The sequence below is a fragment of the Numida meleagris genome, chromosome 7 (assembly GCF_002078875.1).
Source record: "Numida meleagris isolate 19003 breed g44 Domestic line chromosome 7, NumMel1.0, whole genome shotgun sequence".
NCBI lineage: Eukaryota > Metazoa > Chordata > Aves > Galliformes > Numididae > Numida > Numida meleagris.
The window spans coordinates 29,528,136-29,548,771 of record NC_034415.1 but is presented as its reverse complement, the minus strand read 5'-3'; the positions used below and the strand labels follow the sequence as shown (position 1 = coordinate 29,548,771).

At 50.3% G+C, this 20,636-nt stretch overlaps 1 protein-coding gene across 1 annotated transcript in view; it reads left to right on the top strand.

Moving 5' to 3' along the window:
- The window catches only part of NEGR1 (neuronal growth regulator 1), a 189,398-nt gene that overhangs the window by 65,183 nt on the left and 103,579 nt on the right, over positions 1-20,636 (top strand). The window contains exon 2 of the mRNA XM_021404395.1: positions 17,655-17,887. Within this exon, the coding sequence (XP_021260070.1) occupies positions 17,655-17,887 (233 nt within the window). The remainder of the gene's footprint in view (positions 1-17,654; positions 17,888-20,636) is intronic.

Genomic DNA, 20,636 nt, shown 5'->3' with positions numbered 1-20,636 from the left:
GTTATTTTCTCCTCTGGTGCATTAAGATGCAATTATGTACTTTGCCTAATTGCTAGTTACTTAATGTCAAAATGCATAATGTGTCTGAAATGTCCTCGGTTTTTCTCTGTCAAAATCATCTGCAGCTCGGGAAAAAGAGGCGGCTGTTAAGGTTATGTCTTGTCAAGAATTTACCTGAAAAGCTGTTTTCTTCCCAGCGGAACGCGGATCACGCTTTTGGATACGGTGCTGTGATTACGACTTAACCTGTTTCTATCACATATTTGGAGCTCTTGAGGGACTTTGCGTGTAGGATTTATTTACCCAGAATTATAAATTCCTCTTTGGTTTGGCACGTTTTTATGGGCTGATAGAGCTGGAACCGTTTAGCAGCTAATGTGACTGGACAGAGGCAAGTGCCAGATAGCATTAGGAAAATGGGAATCTGCTCTGCTCACAGCTGAACGTAGCCTTTCGCAGACACTGAATGTGTTTGCATATTTTATTTCAAAGCTGCGTGCGGTAGCTGGAAAACGGTTAAAATTAATAAACGGCGTAATTAATGGCAGAAATAATAACGGCACACCTGGCTGCCTGCTGGGAATATGTTTTCTTCTAAAAATGAGCTTTGTGCAGGTCATACAGGATGGCTGTAGTGTTGCTGTGTAGGAGCTGTTAAGGCACGCCACGTGTAGCTCCTAAACAGTGAAGCGAGCACACGCAGCCCCGTGTGAAGCAGTGCCCGGGCCCACCGTCCTGCTTCAGCGGGGCATTAAACACCATGGGGCAGGCTTGGGACAGCCCCATCCCGTTGAAACAGGGGCACAGCCTGGATCCCTTCCACGTCCATTTCCTCAGTTTTGTAGCATTCTTTAATTATGCGAGAGCAGAGGTCTTCTTTACTGAGGCCAGTGCGCACACTCAGGCAGGAGCTAGTTAAAACAAAACCAGAAACATCTTGCCCGCCGCTGCAGCTCCCTGCCCTCCTTCCCTCTCTGCCACTTGGTTCCCCCTCCTTGCCCTCTTCTCCTTTCCACACCCATCCCAGCCGTCCCCATCCCTTCCCATTCAACATGCCCCGGCGCCCTCCGTTCTGACCGGGCTTGTGCAGCCAGCGGGGCACGTTTCGCTGTGCCGTGTTTTGTCAACTTGAAGCACAAAAATATTGATGTTTACAGAGCTCGTTGTAAGAATCAATACCGCTCGAGGGAGAGCAGAGCAGCTCTGTGTTGCGAAGCCAGCGCTGCCAGCCTGAGGGCTGATGGGGTATTGCCCAACGGGGGGCAAGCAAACCCCAGGCAGCCCCATCTCTGCTGCACTCCATCCCTGGCGGCTCGTCCGTGTTCCTCCAGAATGGAGGTGATGAGAGCTCGGTGTGAGAGCCCTGCCGTACTATGGTGCTGCCTCTTGTCTCGCTTGCAGAGGTGGGCTGCCATGGTGAGGGCCCTTCTCCGCCTTTGGCCAATGCTTTGGGATGTATCGCCCAAGGTTCAGTCTTCCTCTGTACAAGTTATCTCGGGATATTGGCTGCCTGGTAATGCATGCGGGGGGAAGCAGGGAAGGGAGTGAGCTCGCAGGTGACACCGATGGCTGCTTCCTCGTTGCTTGGGAGCGTGAGATCTGCCACTGCTCCTGGCTGGGAGGCGCGCTGGCTCCCGTGGCACAGTGGGGCTGCCCATGGCCCCGGCACCGCGGGCGTTACCACCGCCCATGGCCAAACTTCGGTGCCAGCCTGGCCCTGCGCAGCCCAGTGCTGTCCGGGCCAAGCTGCTGCAATTAGCCACCCTAATGAAATGCAGGATCGAGACCGAGCTCGTTTCACGTAATTATCGAGTATGAAATAGTTTCGGAATGAATCTTTTGGGGATCTTTCTTGCATCTCAGCAGCATTTTTAAGGCAATTTCTAATTTAAGGACTCTGCTTTCAGAAACGTTCTTTGTACATGCCAGAGGGAAAAAGCCAGCAATATAAAAATCTGTGAGTTGATACCAGTGCAAATTCCTCATGAATTTCACAGCTTTGTGAACCTCTGAGCTCTTAAACGCCTTTGGAAGCTCTTGAGCCTGGTTTTATTTGGCAAATTGTAGTCAGTATCTTGTAAATTTCTGTTTCCCTCAGCACTGGTTTGCCGACCTCAAACACGATGGCACCAACTTACTTTCCTTTGGAATCTGAAAATTGTATCGCTTCTGTTCCTTGAAAATATTTTGACGCCTTCGGTAGAATGTGAGGTTTGGTCTTTAAGCCAAAGTTTGGCCAAAACAATAAATATATGTGGATTCATAGAATCATAGAATTAGCTGGGTTGGAAAAGACCTACAAGATCATCCAGTCCAACCATCCACCTACCACCAATAACCCCACTAAACCATGCGTCTCAACGCTATATCTAAAAGTTTCTTGAACACCTCCAGGGATGGTGAATGTATGTATATTTCTTCCTCTGAAAGTGGCTTCTTGTGCATTAATAACAAGCGATTTTCTTGTTGTTTTTACTTGCACCTTCTTTCAGTATTTAGTGGGGAAATGAGCGTGGGTTTTATTTCTAGAAGCCAGCAGAAGTTGGGAAGGCAGCTGCAGCCAGTACCAGCCACGGGGACAGCAGGGACCCGCTGAGGTTGGAACTCACTCACTTCAGTGTTCCCTTTTTTTCTGCTAACTTATTTTGAGCAAGGGCTTCATGACGGAAGCTAAGAATTCACATGCATAGTGATTCATTTTTTTTCTTTATCCATGTGGGAAAAGGTTAACTGTTGATGAAATGTGCTTTTTTTTTTTTTTTGCTCATTCACATCTTTGAATTTAGAAGGAGAGGAAGAGCCTGGCCTCTGAGCAAACCATTAATAATTGCCAGTATCACAGTATATGTAAAATTCAACTGCGATAATTTGCTAAGTAAGTCCATATTTCTCCACTTGAAGCAGCCTTAGGGAAGCTATAACTAAGACATCATTTTTTTTCCTAATTTCTCTCAGAAGTCTATATTCAGGGGTAGGTACTTCTTGCTCATTCGAGACACTTTACAGAAATTGGATGAAAGTGCTCTAGCCACACTTTTCAGTCTACGTTCTGAAAATATGATTTATATAAAACCCTTCCCTTAGGAATCAAGTTTTAAAGTAAGAGCAACGTTAGCATCTTGCCTTTCTTCGTGGGCTGGATGCTGTTAACACAGGAGTGCAGGGGACACGGGTGCTGCCCTCAGCCCCGAAGCTGCTCTTGTCTACGCGGGGTTATGGGAGGATCCTTGGCGGGCTCCTGTGCAGCACTGCAGAGCACGTTGTTTGAGTCATAATTATGGATGCTAAATGTCAGGAAAGAAAGCAGAATGTAGATAGTGGTGAAGCACTATAAAATACTACTGCACATTTGGAAATGGCTTCTCTGGTTTGTTTAAATTTTCTCCTGTTTGGATCTGTTCTGTTCTGTTCTACTCCACTCTTCACTACTACATTTCATTCCATTCCATTCTTCTTTTTTTTTTTCTTCTGATAAATGGCCACAGTGCATACAATGGAGATAGCTTTTAACACCTGTAAGGTGTTATTCGCATCCTTTGCCATCATTGGTCCGTCACTGCTGTTGATGAAGGGTTACTGGGATTTTTGTACTTGCTGGGAATATTTGCTTTGTTCATAGAGCTGCAGTGCCGTAGCAGTGAGGAGTAGAGGTTGGATATGAGAGAGCATAATGTGGTCACCTACAGCAAGAGGAATTTGAGAGGTTGTGGTTTGTTTTCTTTGTTTTCCCCTCTCCTCTGCTGATCTTGGAGTCCTGGCAGAGAAGAGAAAGCAATGGAAGTGTGTCTCAGTGTGAGCTAACGTGGCTTTGCCCACGGGTCATGCTATGCCCTGATGTTCTCCTTGGACATCACAGAGGAATCCAGGAGTGCAGGATGAGAGTGGAAGGACATTTAGTCTGCCAGATCTTCTTTTTCAGAAGATATTTGCTTGCTGTCGTCTGCCTTCTATGTGCTGTTGCTGGGGCTGCCCCAGGCAGATGCCCACAGCAAGGAGAGCTTGCTGTCCTCTGCCTCTAGCCCTCCCGCAGCAGCACCTCTGGGGCCAGGGAGCTGCCCAGAGTGAGAAGCCAGCAGGGCAGGGAGCTGCACAGCGAGCTGAAATGGGGCTGGCAGGGCGCAACGCACTGCCCCTGGGAGGGGAGAATGCATCGCTCCCTTTGGCTTGGAAGGGCTTTTAATCTGTGAGGCAGGCAGGCAGGACTGCTACCTTAGTGGGAATGGTGACAGGAAGAAATAAAGTTTTGTGACATTTTAGGTAAGGAAGTTTGACATTTGTGCAATTTTATGCGGAGAAAAGTTTTTGATGTGCCAGTGGTATTTGAGAAATTGTTGAATTGCCTTTTTAATTATTTGTCAAGGGCACCTAGAGTCTTGGAAATGTATTATTTTATGTTTTATAGGTTGGAATCTAAATAAATAAATGTTGTTGAGAGCTCAAATGACTGTGTGCACAGTGTGCAACAGCAGTTAAAATGCTTTGGTGCATTAAAAGTATGGAATGTATTACAGCAGCCCATTGAACAATGGCACAGCTCATCTGGAGCCACGCAGCCAATTTTGTTTGCCTACCCTAAGCTATAATTAAGATTGACAAGGTTATCCAGAGCAGGAGCATAAATATTACAGGCATTTTTGATATGCTGACACATGACTGAAGTAGTGTAAAAAATTAAATTTCTGGACAACAAGTGCGAACGCAGCTATGACAAGGTTACTACCGAAACCTTGGGATAGCGGGCAGGGAGCGCTGGTGCTGGGCTCCAGGGCTGGTTTCTGCCCGGGGTGCGGGGGCTTTAATTGTGGTTCTCACCTGTGAAGAGCACTTTTGGGCTTCAAACATACATATAATGAGCGTTACTGCTGTGTGTAGCTTGGTTAGCAGCTGCCTCGCTGCCCACAGAGCAGTGCCCTTGTGGCGTGGCTCGCTGCATGGGTGCGGGCATGCTGGGGCTGCAGCTCCCCGTGTAAGTGGAGCTGCTCTCCCCCCCTGCTCCCACCTGTCTCTCACTTTCCTGCTCCTTCGCTTTTTCTGCCCGTAGCCAGCATCACACACGACATATTTCATTCCTCTTTCCCCTGGGGCTAACCACCTACATCCTATTTTAAGATCTATTTTCAGCTCGCTCTAGCAATTAACGTGCAGTATTGGAATAAGTCTGGCCGGCAAAATTATTGGGTCATTCCACTGAAATGCCCGTTATAGATAAACATGCAATCAGGCATCTGTGGCCGTGCGCAAAGTCAGCCCTCCATTATCCCCCCGTACATGGATAGCCATAAACACGCTTCTATACACACAAACAGAATTTGTATTAAAAATACTGGAAATAATTAACTCGCGCTCTTCCCTGGGTATAAACACAGAGCTTTCACTGCAGTTAATTGGAGCTGAGTATGTGTAACAGTTGAAAGCGAGGTCATTATTTTTTACAACGGTCTGCAAATATGTAATTTACGTGCAATTATGTAGGTAAATTCTCCGTCTTCTACAAACAAAAACAAGAAACAAAGGCCGAGCACGCTTACTTCTAAAAACCAGGAGGCTCCCATTGCCTGCTCCCTTGGTGGGTGATGCTGTCCCTCAGAGCCATTGGCAGCACTCCTTGTGATCAGACCCGTTGCTTTTATTCCTGCCATGTACCTGAGCTTGCTGTGGCTGTGTCAGTGCCCATCAGTGCAGGGACCTGGGGCCTGAGTGCTGCTCCATGCCCGGCAGCTCCTGCAGCACCACGGCTCTCCCTCGCCCCGCGCATCGCCCAGCTCAGAACTGGAACATGGCAGCTTCCAAAATGTGATGGTTCTGCCAGCATTCGGAGCTTCATGTCTAGCGTGTCTTCTGCTCCTTCATGAGCTTTCTTAGCAAGCCTGCCCCGTGCTGGGCCAGGCCCTGGGGCAGTGGCACTGCTGACGTGGTGCTTGGAGAAGTCGAGCAAGCTCGGCCATCTGCAGACAGCAATCTCTTTGATTAATCGGGTTTTATGCAACGTGTATTACTATAACAAAAAACAGAACATACTGCAGATGGATCTACCTCGTCGCAGTGAAAGGAACAATGATGTCAGTATCTGAAAAATGCCAATCGATGTTAAAATGCATATAGTTAAATGAAAATAAACTGCCCTTATTGCAGTAAGGGGTGGGAGCTGCGTGCAGGCCTGGCTTTGGATTCACCCCGTGCCCAGCCCCAGCTCTACATCTCCGGCTCAGTTCTATTCATGCATTCCTAATAGGCCACCAAATTCCTGTTAATTACCTTCCCCGTGTTATAGATCAGACTAAATTATTGATGTTTGCCTAGTTGTTGTAAAAAAAGAAGCTATACTTTAGCATTTTACGGTGAGGATGTGATTGTGCAAAAAAGAGGTTGATGCCTATGTGTGTTCTTCAGAAAATGTTTTCCTTTGTTATTCCGGAGTTGCAGATAGTGTTTATGAGAGACAAGCTGATTAATCTCAGATGTTTGTGGCTCTCGAAGATTAATAACCTCATTCGGAGCCGTGCTATTTATGGTGCAGGGGTATGTTTTTAAAAACAGTGGGAAGATGTAGAGCCAACATCCTGCAGCCGGCCCAGCTCACCCCCCCGTGCTGACTGCAATCCTCCCATTGCTGCAGCACTTTCTTACACCCGTGCAGCTGGTTCCTGTTGCAGCCCGCAGCAGTACTGGCAGCACTGCGTGGAGCTGTGGGGATCAGCCTTTTTTCCATGCTTCCTCAATGAGTTGCTGGAGTAAGGTCTTTGACCCTAATTCTCATATGAAGATATGTTTGGGAGATTGCCTTTATTGGGGTGAACTCTTTGGTCCCGTTCAGTGCTCGCTGGGGCCAAGCAGCCGAGGGCTGCCCTGGAGGAGGAGTTGCACTGTGGGGTGATGCTGGAGCTCCTGACTTGGTGCACACCTGAGGGCAGCGCTGCTCGTTGCTCCGTGCCTGTCTCTGAGCATTTTTGTGATACCTGAGCGTGGCTGCTGCATTAATAACACAGCAGATAAAGGAAGCCCGGGAATCTAAAAATGGCACGGGGTGGGCGGGCAGCTGGAGCCGTGCTGGCGAGCAGCGTTCACCGTGTTTGTCTGGGTAGGAGCAGGGAAGGTGGATTAGCAATCAGAGGCAATGTAGCTGTTTTTAATGAAGTCAGACTTCACAAATGTCATGGTGAGGTCCCACGCGGACTTTCAATTATTTCTGCCCAGCACACAGTCAGGTTTGGGGCTTGCTTGGGTGGTGTTGTTTTTTTTCCTCCTTCCCAGCAGTCTGAATTCAGTTCAGCTCCTTCCAGATACACTTAATCAAAAACCACATGGCTGTTCTTCACACTGAAAGGCTCCCAGGCTCCGCGGGGCCATCACCCGCCGCCGTTCCACTGTCCCACTCTGCTCAGGGTGCACAGGGCTGTGCCTGCTGAATGGCTCTGTCAGGGCTCGGGGAATTAAAGAACGGGACCTATTTCATCCTTTCATTTAAATAAACAACGATAAATAAATGTGTATGTGCATGCGTGGGCTGAATTTTAAACAAGATAGGGCTGCTGGATAGCTCTTTCCAGTGAAGCATTCCCATTTCTACTCTGGGATGCTCAAAGACCAAGGGGGGGGAGAGACCAGAACTGGGTTGGGTGGCTGGGCAGCCACTGCAGGGACGCGGCATCCTGCTGCCAGCTGTATGGCTGCACAGCTGGCACAGCCGCATGGCTGGCATCTACAGCACGCATGGCACAGCTGCATGGCTGGCACGCATGGCACAGCTGGCACAGCTGCATAGCTGGCATGTATAGCACAGCTGGCACAGCTGCATGGCTGGCATCTACAGCACAGCTGGCATAGATGGCGCAGCTAAGTGGAACACTGCTTTCCGTAGGGATTTTTTGTGCTGCTCAGCAGCCACCTCCCCCCACGTGCAGCATGTTGCCCTGCTCTGTCTGGGCTTGGCCACGACCGATTTTACCTTTAACTTAAGCAGCCCTCTGAAGAGGCATAGGAATCATCATTGTTTTTATACAACGACCATGTGGCGATGCCTATATAGAGTGGTGTAGCTACCAGCTCAGTTATCGTTTGATCTGTGCATGGATGCACATAACGATACGGTTCGTACACTGGACGGTCGTGCAGCGTTTTGTGCTGTGTGGTGCAGAGCCCTGTTGCTTGGAGTGGAGAAGGCCAACAACTCCCCTGCCCGCTCTGGTTGTTCACCGGGCGATTTCGGTGCCACCTGTGCTGGTGGGACATGGATGTGCCCAGTGTGGGTGGCAATACTTTTAATTCTAATCCTTCAACTGTTTATTAAACACAGCTGTTCTGTGGCCAGCACTGCTCAAAACCATGCAATAAGGAGTCGTTTAATGCACAAACATACAGAGATTTGTTTGCAGCTGTTCTATAGAAATATGAATTTTCATGTACCGGGTGTGCTTTGCAGTGTGTTACCTCACCTGTTAATACACTCTACATTTTAATATACCACATGTAGAGTTTATCAATAATTGATTCATTCTTGAAAAGTCTTATTTGTTCCGTGACACTGGAGATGTGAAATCGTTCACTTTCAAACAACGTGGTTCTGTCAGTCCGCCTCTTTTACAAGTAAAATAGCAGCTAACATATTTTGAGCGTGAATAAGACGGCTGGATATTTTTTCAAAGGGAAAATATAAAGTGAAAAGAAAAAAGGAATTCCCACTAGTTATTACTTAAAAGCCTGTTTATAGGTAATGTGCTAAAGGAAACTAGGCGAGAACATTTCATTCCTACGCAGAGGTTATGCAAATGTTGTCAGGTTGCATCAAACTTTGCCTCGGAGCACCCGTGCAAGCTACAGTCGTCTTGGAACAGATTCAGATGACACAAAGGGTTTCTCAGGACGTACACAAATATTTGCATGTAGCTAGTCACTGGATCACTGGATGGCTTTGGGGAGAGTTTGTTCATCCTTCTGCGTGCTCTAGTCAATTATTTATTTTTCCAGGAAAGAAGACCTGTGGTTAGAAATGCCTTTTTTAGTGTCCCAAAAGAGTGCATTTAATTTCTGTGATCTTTCAAGACTGGAAGGATCACTGCCTAACCGGAGCTGGGGCTATGTTGCACGATGGGCAAGCACCTGGTTGTGCCCAGGGACATCAGGCAGGCATCAGACATTGCGTATATCGCTGTGCGTAGTGCATGGGCTCGCTTCTAAGCTCTGCAGGAGCTATGCTGATCAACTGGTCGTGGATAATTGTGGTGCTGTAGTTCTGGCAAGGCTGTCATAGGTTGCGGTGAGGTCTTGTCCATGCTGAGGTCAACCAGGAGCATAGAAAGAAGGCTGCCATGTTTGCAGTCCATTGCAATGCCATGGCCGCACCATGGCCACAGAGCGGCCACTAAGTTAAAGACAGGCAGGTGGTGTTTCAGATTACCCGTGTTTTTCTTCCATAAAAACCAGAAGACTAAGCACTAGGTGAAGCCAGAATTTGTTCAGGTTTATTATCTTCTAGCGATTTCAAAGGTTTTTTTGCAGTAATTTGCCATTCTAAAAGCAAACACTTTTCTGAATCTTATCCATCATCGTGCACGGCAAAAGATTTGTTTAAATTTTAAATGTGAGTGAGAGGATTGGATCTGGGATATATCGTGTAAGAGATGAAAATTCAAACGAGCCTGAGCCTACAGAGTGCTCGGGTTTCACTGGGCCGCTGCTGCTGCGAGGTGCGTCCTGGAGCTGTTTCCTCACTGACATCCACGCGTGCATTGCGCGAGCCTCGCCAGCCTCACCTCCCTCCTCCGAGCACAGAGGTCATCCCCCCGCTCCTGAGAGCTCCATTACAGCGCGGGCTGGCAGCACAATTGGATTTCCCCGATTTTTCTTTATTACCAAGATTCCAAACTGCAGTATATCAGCCAACCGGTGGCCAGAGTCAGCGCTGTGCTGAGGACACTCATCTTCTGCACAGGGCTCACCAACCAGGCGCGTGCCCAGGGATGCAGACGTTTGCTGTGCTGCCTTGTGCTGTGAGCAGCTCTGCAGTGTGGGTGTGCCAGCGGCGGGGCCATGCGTGCCCGCTGTGCTGGCTATTTGTTTCCTGACTTCCGTCTCTGCTATAAAAAGATTTGCAATACCCCAATAATAAATGCATTCATCACCACATCTTCTGTAATCACGGCAGTTCCTGAGCCGCTATTTGGCACTCATTAGCTGAAACTCCCATTCACCTATAATTTATGAGAAGCATACAATTATGTGTTATCACTACTTCAAGTGATTACTACACTGTATGTTTTTAAGATAATGGCACGAAGCACTCCGAGACGAATTGCGCCTCTCCAGGTAGCTTTCCTTCTGTCATTAACTCTATTATTATACTTAAACCGACCTGGAGAGACCCGTCCTGCAGGGCTGCTGGGAGGGGCCCCGGGCCAGTGCCGATCCGATGGGGGGCACAGCACGGAACACGATGATCTCCTGCCTTGTGTGTCCTATTTATCCATAGATATTATTATAAGGAAATCCTGAAATCCAGCTTGCTTTCACTGAGAGTGAATGCTGGTTTTTATTGAGTCTAAAGTGAAAAACAGCCTATCCAAGAGAAAGGTGGCAATGTAAAACCTGGTTATTCAGAGAGGAGGTGGCAGGGCAGCAGGCCGGTCACGTTATCCTTTTTACAGCACCGTGTTCTGGTTGGGTGTTAGCAGAAATTTCTCCTACAAAGAGCAGCATGCCCAGGGGTCACCGCAGAGGCACCCGCTGCTCCCACCCCAGCAGCGGGTCTCCCCGCTGCTCAGACACCCGTAGGGAACGGCACAAAATAACGAAGACGCAGCCGTGCAGCGAGCGGTTTGCTGACCGTTCTGCAGGGGAAAGCTCTTCTGCGTCATTTGCAGAAGTTGTTTTTTCTTTGTCACCAAAGAAGTTAATCAAAAGGGGAGGCAGCAGCAGCGGGTGCTGCTGGAGGTACCCAACAACACCGCTGAGCTGGGGGCTGTCGCCGGCAGCCAGTCCTGGTGTGCGCTGGGCTGGGCACGCAGGGCACGCTGCTCTCGGCAGCTTTATTGCTGAAACCATAAGGGCAGTGCAGGCTGGGGCAACAGGAGAGGCTTTGCCCAAGCTCTGCCTGCTGGGTGTGCGTGGGGACGGGCCCGGCCGGGGAACCCCAATGGAAGCGTGGGCTGAGAGCGCAGCCTTGGTGGCAGTGCATCCCGAGATCACCCCGCGTGTCCTGCCGTCCGGGGGGATTTCATTTAATCCTTCAATTAATCCTTAATTAGTCATTTAATTAATAATTAATTAACCGCCCTTTTTTGTCCTAAGATCACCCCGTGATGCAGATGGAGATGAGCGCAGAATTAGAGCAGCGTCTGCTGAAGTTAATGCAAACATTCTGACCCGTGTTTGGGAAAATGTTTTGAAAGTACAATTAAAACATTTTCACAGCAAAAAAAAAACCCCACAAAATTATACATTGAGTGAAATAAGTCACAGCGTGCTGTGTAACACTGATTCTCTACTGGTTTTCCATCAAAGTGTTCGTGCGTAGAGGCCGATCCATCGCTGCCATTCCATGGTTTGGTGACTCCATGGTGACGTGGGGATGTGGGACACGGTGACGTGATGGTGACATGGTGGTGACATGGTGATATGGTGACCGGGCGGGGGGGGTCAGGCCCGAGCAGCATGGGGAACCGAAGCAGTGCTGCATGTCTGCAGGGCCTGGAAGTGAAAGGCTGCGAAGTTCACAACCATTTGCTGGGAGCTGCTGGTCGCAGAGGGAGGAAGCTGAAATCTCTCCTCCAGCCATTAGCTCTGCTTTGCTTTACTCCTGGCTCACCCAGTGCTGCAGCAGCCGTGTAGCACACACACACATCTGCAGTGGATTTTCTGTTCGCCGTGAGGCAGGCGGCTCAGCGCGTGGGGTGAGCTGTGCAGGAAGGAGCAGCGTGCAACGCAGCTGAGTGCAAGCAGCCGAGTGCTGCCTGCGTTGTTACGCAGGAAGCGCTTCTAGAGGCGGCTCCGAGGTGCTGGGCACACAGCGGGATGCCCTCGCTGCCGCTGGGTCTGCTCTGCTGCTGCGGGACGGGGCCGTGCGCTGGGATCCCGACCCCAGCACCGCTGAGCGCCTGCCCGGCAGAGCCCCAGCACCGCCTGCGCATCTCTGCGCATCGACGCCCATCCGCGGCACAGCGGGCTCCCTCTGCAGGTTGTGCCTGCGTCTGCGCATTTCCTAAGGACGGAATGTTGAGTTTTTGGGGAAAAAAAAAGCCTTGCTCGGGTTTAGATTTAAAGGTCCCTTCCAACTCTCAGGATTCTATGATTCTATGACTAGAACGCTGTTGGTATTTCTTGTTGTTAATCTCCTGTATGAACAGGGCACAGAGCTGGGGGCAGCGCGGAGACCCAGGTGGGTCCGAAAATGCTCTGTAAGAACTGCAGAGCTGTGGGAGACACTGGGGTCTGGTCACAACCAGACTGGGTAAGGAGTGCCTGTAATCACAGAATTGTAGAATATCCTGGGTTGGAAGGGACCCGTAAGGTTCATCGAGCCTGACTCAGTCCGCCTGAGCTGTCTGTTCAGAGCTTACTCCATCGGGCAGATGTTGAGATGTTCTTTGGAGCAGCCCATGGAGAACCTAGCGCAGCCACTCAGCAGCTCATGGGTGGAGGCTCTGTGGAAGCTCTCGGCACATCTCAGCTGCCATTCCCAGGTCTGCAGCTTGGCTACGCCGGCCTCACCTTCTGCTGTTCTCCTGGGCTGAACCCCCACCCGCTCCTCTGTGCTGCTCAGCTCAAAGCCAGTCTCCTTTTAAAGCAGAAGAATTTTGGCAGTGCTGTTTTTTGCAAAGGTTTTCTTTGACTCCAAAGCATCTGTAGCTCAATCCTAAACCGATTTCACGGGAGATGCATCAGTCAACGCACCCCCTGCCCTGCCAGGGTTAGCTCCGCTCCTTCAGCACCCACAGCTCTGCCTATCCCCAGCAGTGAGGGCTCTTAAAACCAAGTCCTTTGGGCTCTTCAGGGAGCAGGCAGGGTTCCAGGGCTTCTTGTAATTGGCACAGAAGCGTTCACGGCAGTCGCAGCAGGGCTGCTGGTTTCAGAGAGGCAGCCTACACCGAGGTGGTCACCTGTTGTGACCCTGAGTGTGCCTCACTGCTGGGGGCTGCACTTGTGAAGGAGCATCTCAGCGGTGCCCCGCGGCAGCGTCCCTGCACCGGTCCTCCTGCTGCTCAGTGCACCCCAGGGCCTGGGGCAGAGGGGGTGGGGGGAGCCCTGCGTGGGGGCAGCTGGGGCGGGGGGTGACGTGGTGACATCTGAAAGGGCTGCACGGGTTGAATTCGGCTCCAGATGTGTGAGCCAGTAGTTAATGCACTTATCCCCGCAGCTTTGCAATTCAGGTCAAGTCAGTAATTGCACGAGAGCTGAGGATAATGGTAGCTTTCGGTCTTAATTTAATGAAGATTGTTTTGTAATTTTTAAGTACTGACGAGAGCTATCCAGATGCAGTCCTCAGAGCGTGTGTTTTGAGGCCGCTGGAGACAAGCTGGTGTCCAGTGCACCGAGATGGGGGCCTGTGTGCAGTGCTGCCGGGACGGGGAGGGGCTCCATTCCCCAATGGAGCTTTGGGAAGAGCTGTGCGCGTGGAGATGAATGGCTCTGGGCTTTAATTACTGGGAAACGGTGGCTGGAGAGCTGGGAAGGGGGAGGTGTCGTAACAGAGGATGAAAAACCTTGAGCAATCGGGGCGAGACCGTGCTTCTCCGTACTTACAAATTACAGAAGATCAGCCCCATTAATAATGATTAGAAAAATACTAAAGTAGTAAAATACTTTCATCCATGTGACAGCTAGCATTAAAATCTAGTTCTTGCGCTTCCTGAGTAGAGAACTCCTGATTACAATCATCAGTTAAAAAATGAGTAGGTTTTATCCAATCTTCTAAGTATAAAAATAGGAGAAGTATCTTCCGAGCGCAGCTGTAAATTAATCAGCCCTTCTCCAAGCAATGCAAAGGCAAAAAGAGCAAAAATCTCCTTTGCTTGAGGCTTGTGGCTGTGTACGCAGGGCAGTGGCTCTGTTGCGTGGGTCTGGGTTGAGCTGCCCCGCTGCCCAGCGCCTGCTCCAGGGCTGTGCATGTGGTTCAGAGAGGAGGGGTGGCAGGAACACAGGGAGAGGTGCAGCTGGCTCCGTTAGGAAACGCTGCTGAGCTGAGTCATTGGATTGCTTCTTCCATGGAGTACATACACATTCATCCTTCACACGCTGCACGCGTACCAGGAGAATGCAGCGCGTTGGCTGCTCTGTAATAGGACGGCTGTCCCGTGCAAATGGTTTCAGCCGCGTTCTGCAGCGTGTTCAAATCACTTCCCTCAGGGCGAGGGAATTTGGTGGGTTCTGAGCGCAGAGAAGGGGCTGCTTTGGGTACTGAAGGACTGTGCAAAGAAGAACCTGCCCCCAAAGAACGCTGTGTGAATCCCATCTCTGGTCAGACCTGGTGTGCTTCCACAGCAGCGCAGCCTGCCCCTGACCTGCTCGCTCCTCGGTGCATTGGTAGAGATTCCTTTGAGGGGTTTTCTTCTTCGAGCATGAAAATCTTCCTCAGCATCTGATCATCAGCTCTGTCTGTGTTCCTTGGCTTCCATGTTTCACGCAGCACTTGTGTGCGGTATTCCTTTTGTTAATTAGTACCGCACAGAGGAAAGTTAGCTTCAGCAGGTGTGTTGCCTGTTCCCTGTGGGAGCACAGGCATTCACGGGCGAAGCTCCTCCGTTGTTCTAGAAGGCTGCTGGGCCTCGCCGTGAGCCAGGTTGGAATCCCGCTGCCATCTTCATCATCGCCACAACCATCAGCATCTGCAGCCCTTCCCCTTCAGCCTGGGCACGCCGTCCCGCAGCTGGGGGCTGCACTCTGCGGGGGGGTCACACGTTCAGCCACATTGGCGAGTGGATGCGTGCAGCAGCGAGGGAGCCACGTGGTGCTGTCCCTCCAGGAGCTCTGGTTTGTCCGTGGCTCTCCCAGCTGCTGCAGAAACGCACTGCAGAGGTTCCGGGGAGCGCCCGAGCTCCCCAGCATCCCCCAGCCTTCTGCTCACTGCAATCCATCCGGCACGGGGTGGCTCCTGGCGCTCTCCGAGCACATCCGGATCCCACGGAGCCTTGCTCGCCCTCAGGGGGACGCTTCCCGCTGCCATCCCCACTTGGGTGTCTTACACATCACGCGCGGCTTCGGTCTGAACTCCCTGTCTGTTCAGGTTCCACGTTGAGATCGTTAATTAAATGACTGCGTAGTTATTTTCGTGATCACTTGTGAAGAATTTCAGGCTGACGCTCCTAGTTTCTTATTTCTAATGCGAATGTCACTTTCCCCGTTAAACAATGCCGCCATATGCGCGGGCTACTAAATCACCATTTTCTCCTACCCAACAGTTTCCATAGCTGCACTATTTTAATGTTTTATCAAAGAGATTTACCGCATTATCTCCTTCTGTTGGATTTCCTTCATGTGAAAAACCTCTTTATCAAATAAAAACGTCCCATTAGTCTATTGCACTTTGAATTACGCTCCTTAAACTTTTAAAGTCATTTTAAAGCCTTAAGTTCTATTGTGCTCCCAGTGGTTAGCCTAAAATTTGCCTGATTCGCTTTCCTCATTTCCTTAAATACGGATAATACAGTTATTATTTTCCAGCCACAAAGTACCACTTCCTCTTTTTTTCCTCCCGCAAACCCCCCACGCTGTTGGATTTGTGGCTCCCTGCTCTCAGACCGTTCCAGCTTTCCCTGCTGCTGTCTCCCTTTGCTGCTCTGCCTTTTCTGTGCTTGATGTCACCAGTATGGTAAACACGAGCAGCGCTCACCTAGGTTTCCAGCTGCCCCTCCCAGCCTTGTGCTCCATGCTCCCTACCCGAGCTGTCACTGTTCTCCTTTGCTGGGATCTCACCTCCTCTCTCCTGTGCTCTTCTTAAGGCCAGCATTTCCTTGTCCACAACCAGGAACCACGCTTGTGTTCTTCTTCCCGTGTGAAGCATCTTCGTGCATCGTACAGCCGTGCTGTGCTGGCGTTCACTAGTTTTCTCCCCAGCATTGTTTTCTTTCTCCCCTGCTGCTCCTTCAGGATCTCGGTTGCTGCTCACAGAAGTCATCCTTCTGGCTGAAGGTCAGGAGCACATCCCTAGTCGAGAAGGCTTTCGCCGATCCCTTGTTGCTGCCAAGTGGAACGTGGGTTGTATATCAGGATCTCAGGCTGCATATTAGGGGGAATCTTTTCTCCAAGGAGCGCTCAGCACTGCACAGGCTGCCCAGGGGTGGGGGTCACCGTCCCTGGGGGTGTTGTAGAGCCGTGGGGATGTGGCACTGAGGGACGTGGGCAGTGGGCACGGGGGGGTGGACTGGGGTGGGGTTGGGGATCTGAGAGGGCTTCTCCAGTGTCATGGTTTGACATCCAGTTTCAGTGATTCTGTGATTTGATGATAGTGGCACTGTCCAAGTAGTGGTTAAGCAACAGCTGCAATGTGCATGTTGTCCCCTTCCTGTCCCCTGCCCTCCCACCTGTCCCTGGTGTCCCAACTTCAGACAGAAGAGCCCAGAGCTGTTGTGCTTCGTACCACGGTGCTGCCATGGCTTGCAGCAGGGTCCCGTGCCCAGGGGATGTCGTGAGCTTTCCTTCTTGCCTCGTTGGGCTCAGTTTTTGTGTGCTGGGACGTGCCACCACAATTCTTCGGTGGCTCCCTCCTGCACAAAGCCACAGGAGCTGCCCTGGGTGCGGGTCTGCTCAGTGACATCCAGGGGCATCCCTGAAAGAGCATTTCTCCTCATCCCGGTGTGCAGGTGAGCGACGTGAGATGATAGGCTATTTTGGAGAAAATTACAAACATTTTCTAAGGCGGAGCACAAAGTATTGACAGCAGCAGCACACCGCGGTGCCTGATTGCCTTGGTGGAAAGTTATGCCGCAGTTACGCCCGGCTGTTGGGTTGGTGGTTTTTCTTGGTTGCATATCTACAGAAAAGATTTTCAATTAACATTGACCTTTAATACTCCTACTGGTTTTTGATTCCGGAGATGCTGGAGCAGACTACAGATGAGATTTCCCAGCACACCTTGTTCCCCGTGTTTTCCAGCCGACTGCTTTCGGGCAGCTGCTGGTACCTGTGCTGGTGCACGCTGCACGCAGCTCCAGTGCCGTGTTCAGACCCCGGCGTACTGGGCAGGAGTGCTGCCTCACTCCTCAGGGAGATGTATGTTTGATATCTGGAAGGAAAAATAGTCCATAAGGAGGAATATTCTTGAGCTATAGTTTAGAAAGAGAGGAATCTGTCTGGGGTACATCTGTGTCTGGCCGTAGGGTGCTGGTATCACCATGCCCCATCAGTGGGACTCCTGCCCTGAAGAGCAGCACTGGGGGCAACTGTTCTCACGAGCGATCGTTGTACAAAACCTCAAGTAATGCACTCTAAACAGATCACACCTACTTGCGTCAGTTCCGTGATGTTTTAAATCTCTTTCGTAGCACTGTGCTTGGTTTTCACGGGCTCTCGGTTTTACAACAGTTTGCGGATTAACAAACGCCCCATATATTCTGAGGTTCAAGTCTAAGACGTCGCAGCTGTTTTCAGTCTAAAAATCAATAGCATGTTAATGGTATTCAGAAGGTCTGAGTTTCCACACTTAACGGCTTCCCTTTTCCCCCCAGGTGTTACTTGGAAGATGGAGCTTCCAAAGGCGCCTGGCTGAACCGCTCGAGTATTATTTTTGCTGGCAGTGACAAGTGGTCGGTGGACCCTCGAGTTTCCATCGCGACAGCAAACAGGAGAGAGTACAGCCTGCAGATCCAGGACGTGGACGTGACGGATGACGGTCCCTACACCTGTTCCGTGCAAACCCAGCACACTCCCAGAACGATGCAGGTGCACCTCACTGTGCAAGGTATGCCTCTAAGCTAATTGCAAATGGTTGTCGGGGACGTGCTCCAAAAACAGCGCAATCCAGTAACAACCACCACGCTAAAGAAGTAAAGACCAGCGGAGGCTGATTTCGCTGTGCCAATCCGTAGCTTTTGTCTCATCCAGACCACAGCTTCCTCATGGAAGTGCTGCCTGTCGTTAATTAGAAAAGCCCATTTGTTTCCACGAGATGGTTTTCTGTTCCGAGCGCTGCGGAGCAGGGCTGCCAGCCTTGCGCGTGGAGGTAATATTGATTGTGTTGTTCCAGGGCGAGCAATCCTTCGTTCCGATTGTCTGCGTGATGCTTAATGCCCTCGCACGAGGGGCTAAAAACAGAGTTGGAAATTAATTGCATTTATAAAACATATAAACAGGAGCTTAAAATTAATTAGGCTAACTACGGGAATATAGAGAAATAATAACTCAATAGTTAAAATATGCATAATTATTAAGCGATTGCATTTATATCTTCAGAAATGCAAAGTATAACCTAAGGCTTTAATTTATTAGTCTTTGGTGTAATCATCATTAACATTTTCTTTTGCATTTTTATGAGTGATAAAGCAATGAATATAAAACAGAAGAATTGAAATGGCAATCTCTATTAATCCATATGGCGCACCGAGCTCCCTGCGAACGATGCGTACGAAATGCTTCTCTGACTAATTGTTCTTAACCGCCGGACCTCCGCAGCCGGCTCCGCTCTGCTCTGCTGGCTCTGAGGGCGTTCGGGGCCTGAGAAATCTCGGTGCCACCCGAATGCCATCGCTGCGTCGTCGTCCCCGGAGCAGCGGGCCCTGCTGCGCGCGGAGCTGTGTGAGCGCTGCTCCTGGGGGCACCGACGTGCAGCTGGGCTGGGAGGCTGAAGGGAAGGAGAGCTGACAGCATCAGTGATCGTTTCAGTCGGATATATACTGCATTTCTGCAAGGTGATTTCAGTTTGCCCTGCTCCGGGCCCTTCCCCTCGTGCTGCTCGAAGCCCGCACCTCACCGCCGTGTGCAGGGCTCAGGGGGCACAGGTGGAGGATTTGTGCGTCCTGGGAGATGGAAACAGAGCTGCCTGAACCTCACAGGCTGCACAGGGAACATCAAACAGCTAATTGGTGCTGTAGCTTACGCGTGCTTTCCTGCAGCATGGGGTTCGTGGGGATGACATCATAACGTTTTATGGAGGCGGTTTTATGTTTCCTTTTAATATTGTTCATGGTTTTGTACTGAAAGATTAGAAGTAACTTCTGCTGTTGGGGAAAAATAAATGAAGGGCAAAGCAGATCTTTAGCCAAAGTGGAATCGTTCCATCAAAGGGCTGGGTTCCCATCTGCGCTGTGAATGAGTGATCGGCAGCAGCTCGGGAGCAGCACATGAAATAAAACGAGCAAAGGAAAATGTAAAAGCGACAGCACAGCCCTTTATCACTCCCCTGCCCCACAGACGGCGTTCCATCGAGCCCTGCTGGAAGAAGACCTTCTCCTGCTGCACACAGCAGAAGTGGAGGAGCCAGGGGTGGATGCGGGGGGTCGTAAATTGAATGGACGATGACTTAGGTCTGATCATAAGCTCTCAAATAGGTTAAACTGCAGACTGCAAAATCGTTTGCTGCGAAACCCTCACTTCAAAAGCTGTGTACAGCCAACTCTGCCTCTCTCTCTCTCTTTTTTTTTTTTGCTAGCTCTTTACACGTGCAGATCCAGCGGGTCTCGTTTTGAATATCCTCTGCTCTGCCCCTCGGGCTGACAATTCCCCATCCTGTTTATCCAAGCGTTTCAGAGAATACATACATTTTAGCGGAGTTAGGGTGCCTTGATTTCCATGAGTAAAACACGGAAAGGCAAAGAGGTCCAAGCCTCAAAATGGCCATCACCTGGCTAAGTCTGTGCATGGCTCCTGTCTTGTTGTTGGCCCCAGTGCTCAACAAGTTCATCACGCCTCCGTTACTTCCCTCCTGATTCCATCTGTTTTCTGGCTCATGACCAGAGCATCCCCAAGGACAGCTTTGGCTGTGTTACCCCAAGTGCTGCGCGCTCACTGATTAAACCACAGATCTCGTGCACAAAATACCGTGTCCAGGGATGTGCTCAATGGCCGTGGGCTATGGGGAGGCAGCTGCCGCCCCATGCCCACCCAGTGGGATGGGTGGGCCGGCCGCCAGCAGAGCCTGACGGGGAATTCTGCTTCCCCAGCCCCTGCTCAGGGCCCCAGCGAGACCCTAAGTCAAGCTGAGGTCACTGATACCGACTGCGTGCGTATTTTGTGCCAAGAAAACAAACTGAGGTCATGGATGAAAAATGGATGATCATGGAAGAAAAATCCTAACGTGTCTTTAGCCCCCATTTACATCAGTGAGAGAAAACCCGGATGTCAGGGAGGAAGATAATCTGGTTTCCTTTATTTCGGTGACCTTGTGAAATAGAAGTGAGAATTATGAAGTAATTAATTAAAAGTTTAGAAGGCAGGAGTTTGTAATCAGCATAATCTACATCGGAGCCAGGTGCTTGATCTGCAGAGCCGTGTTCTGCGGATGATTTAACTTTCAGCTGTTTGCCAGAGCGATGTCAAAAAATGAAATACCTCTCGCCGTTCCGAGTTCATTATTTTGTTATTCTGCCCGTGCACAGAGCTGACCTCTGGGGATGGCACGGCGCGGGTCGCAGCGCAGCCACCAGGGAGGGCTCCTGGGACGCAGGGTGAGCCCGAGCCAGGCGCTGCTCCTGGCCCACCCGTGCCTTCCGTGG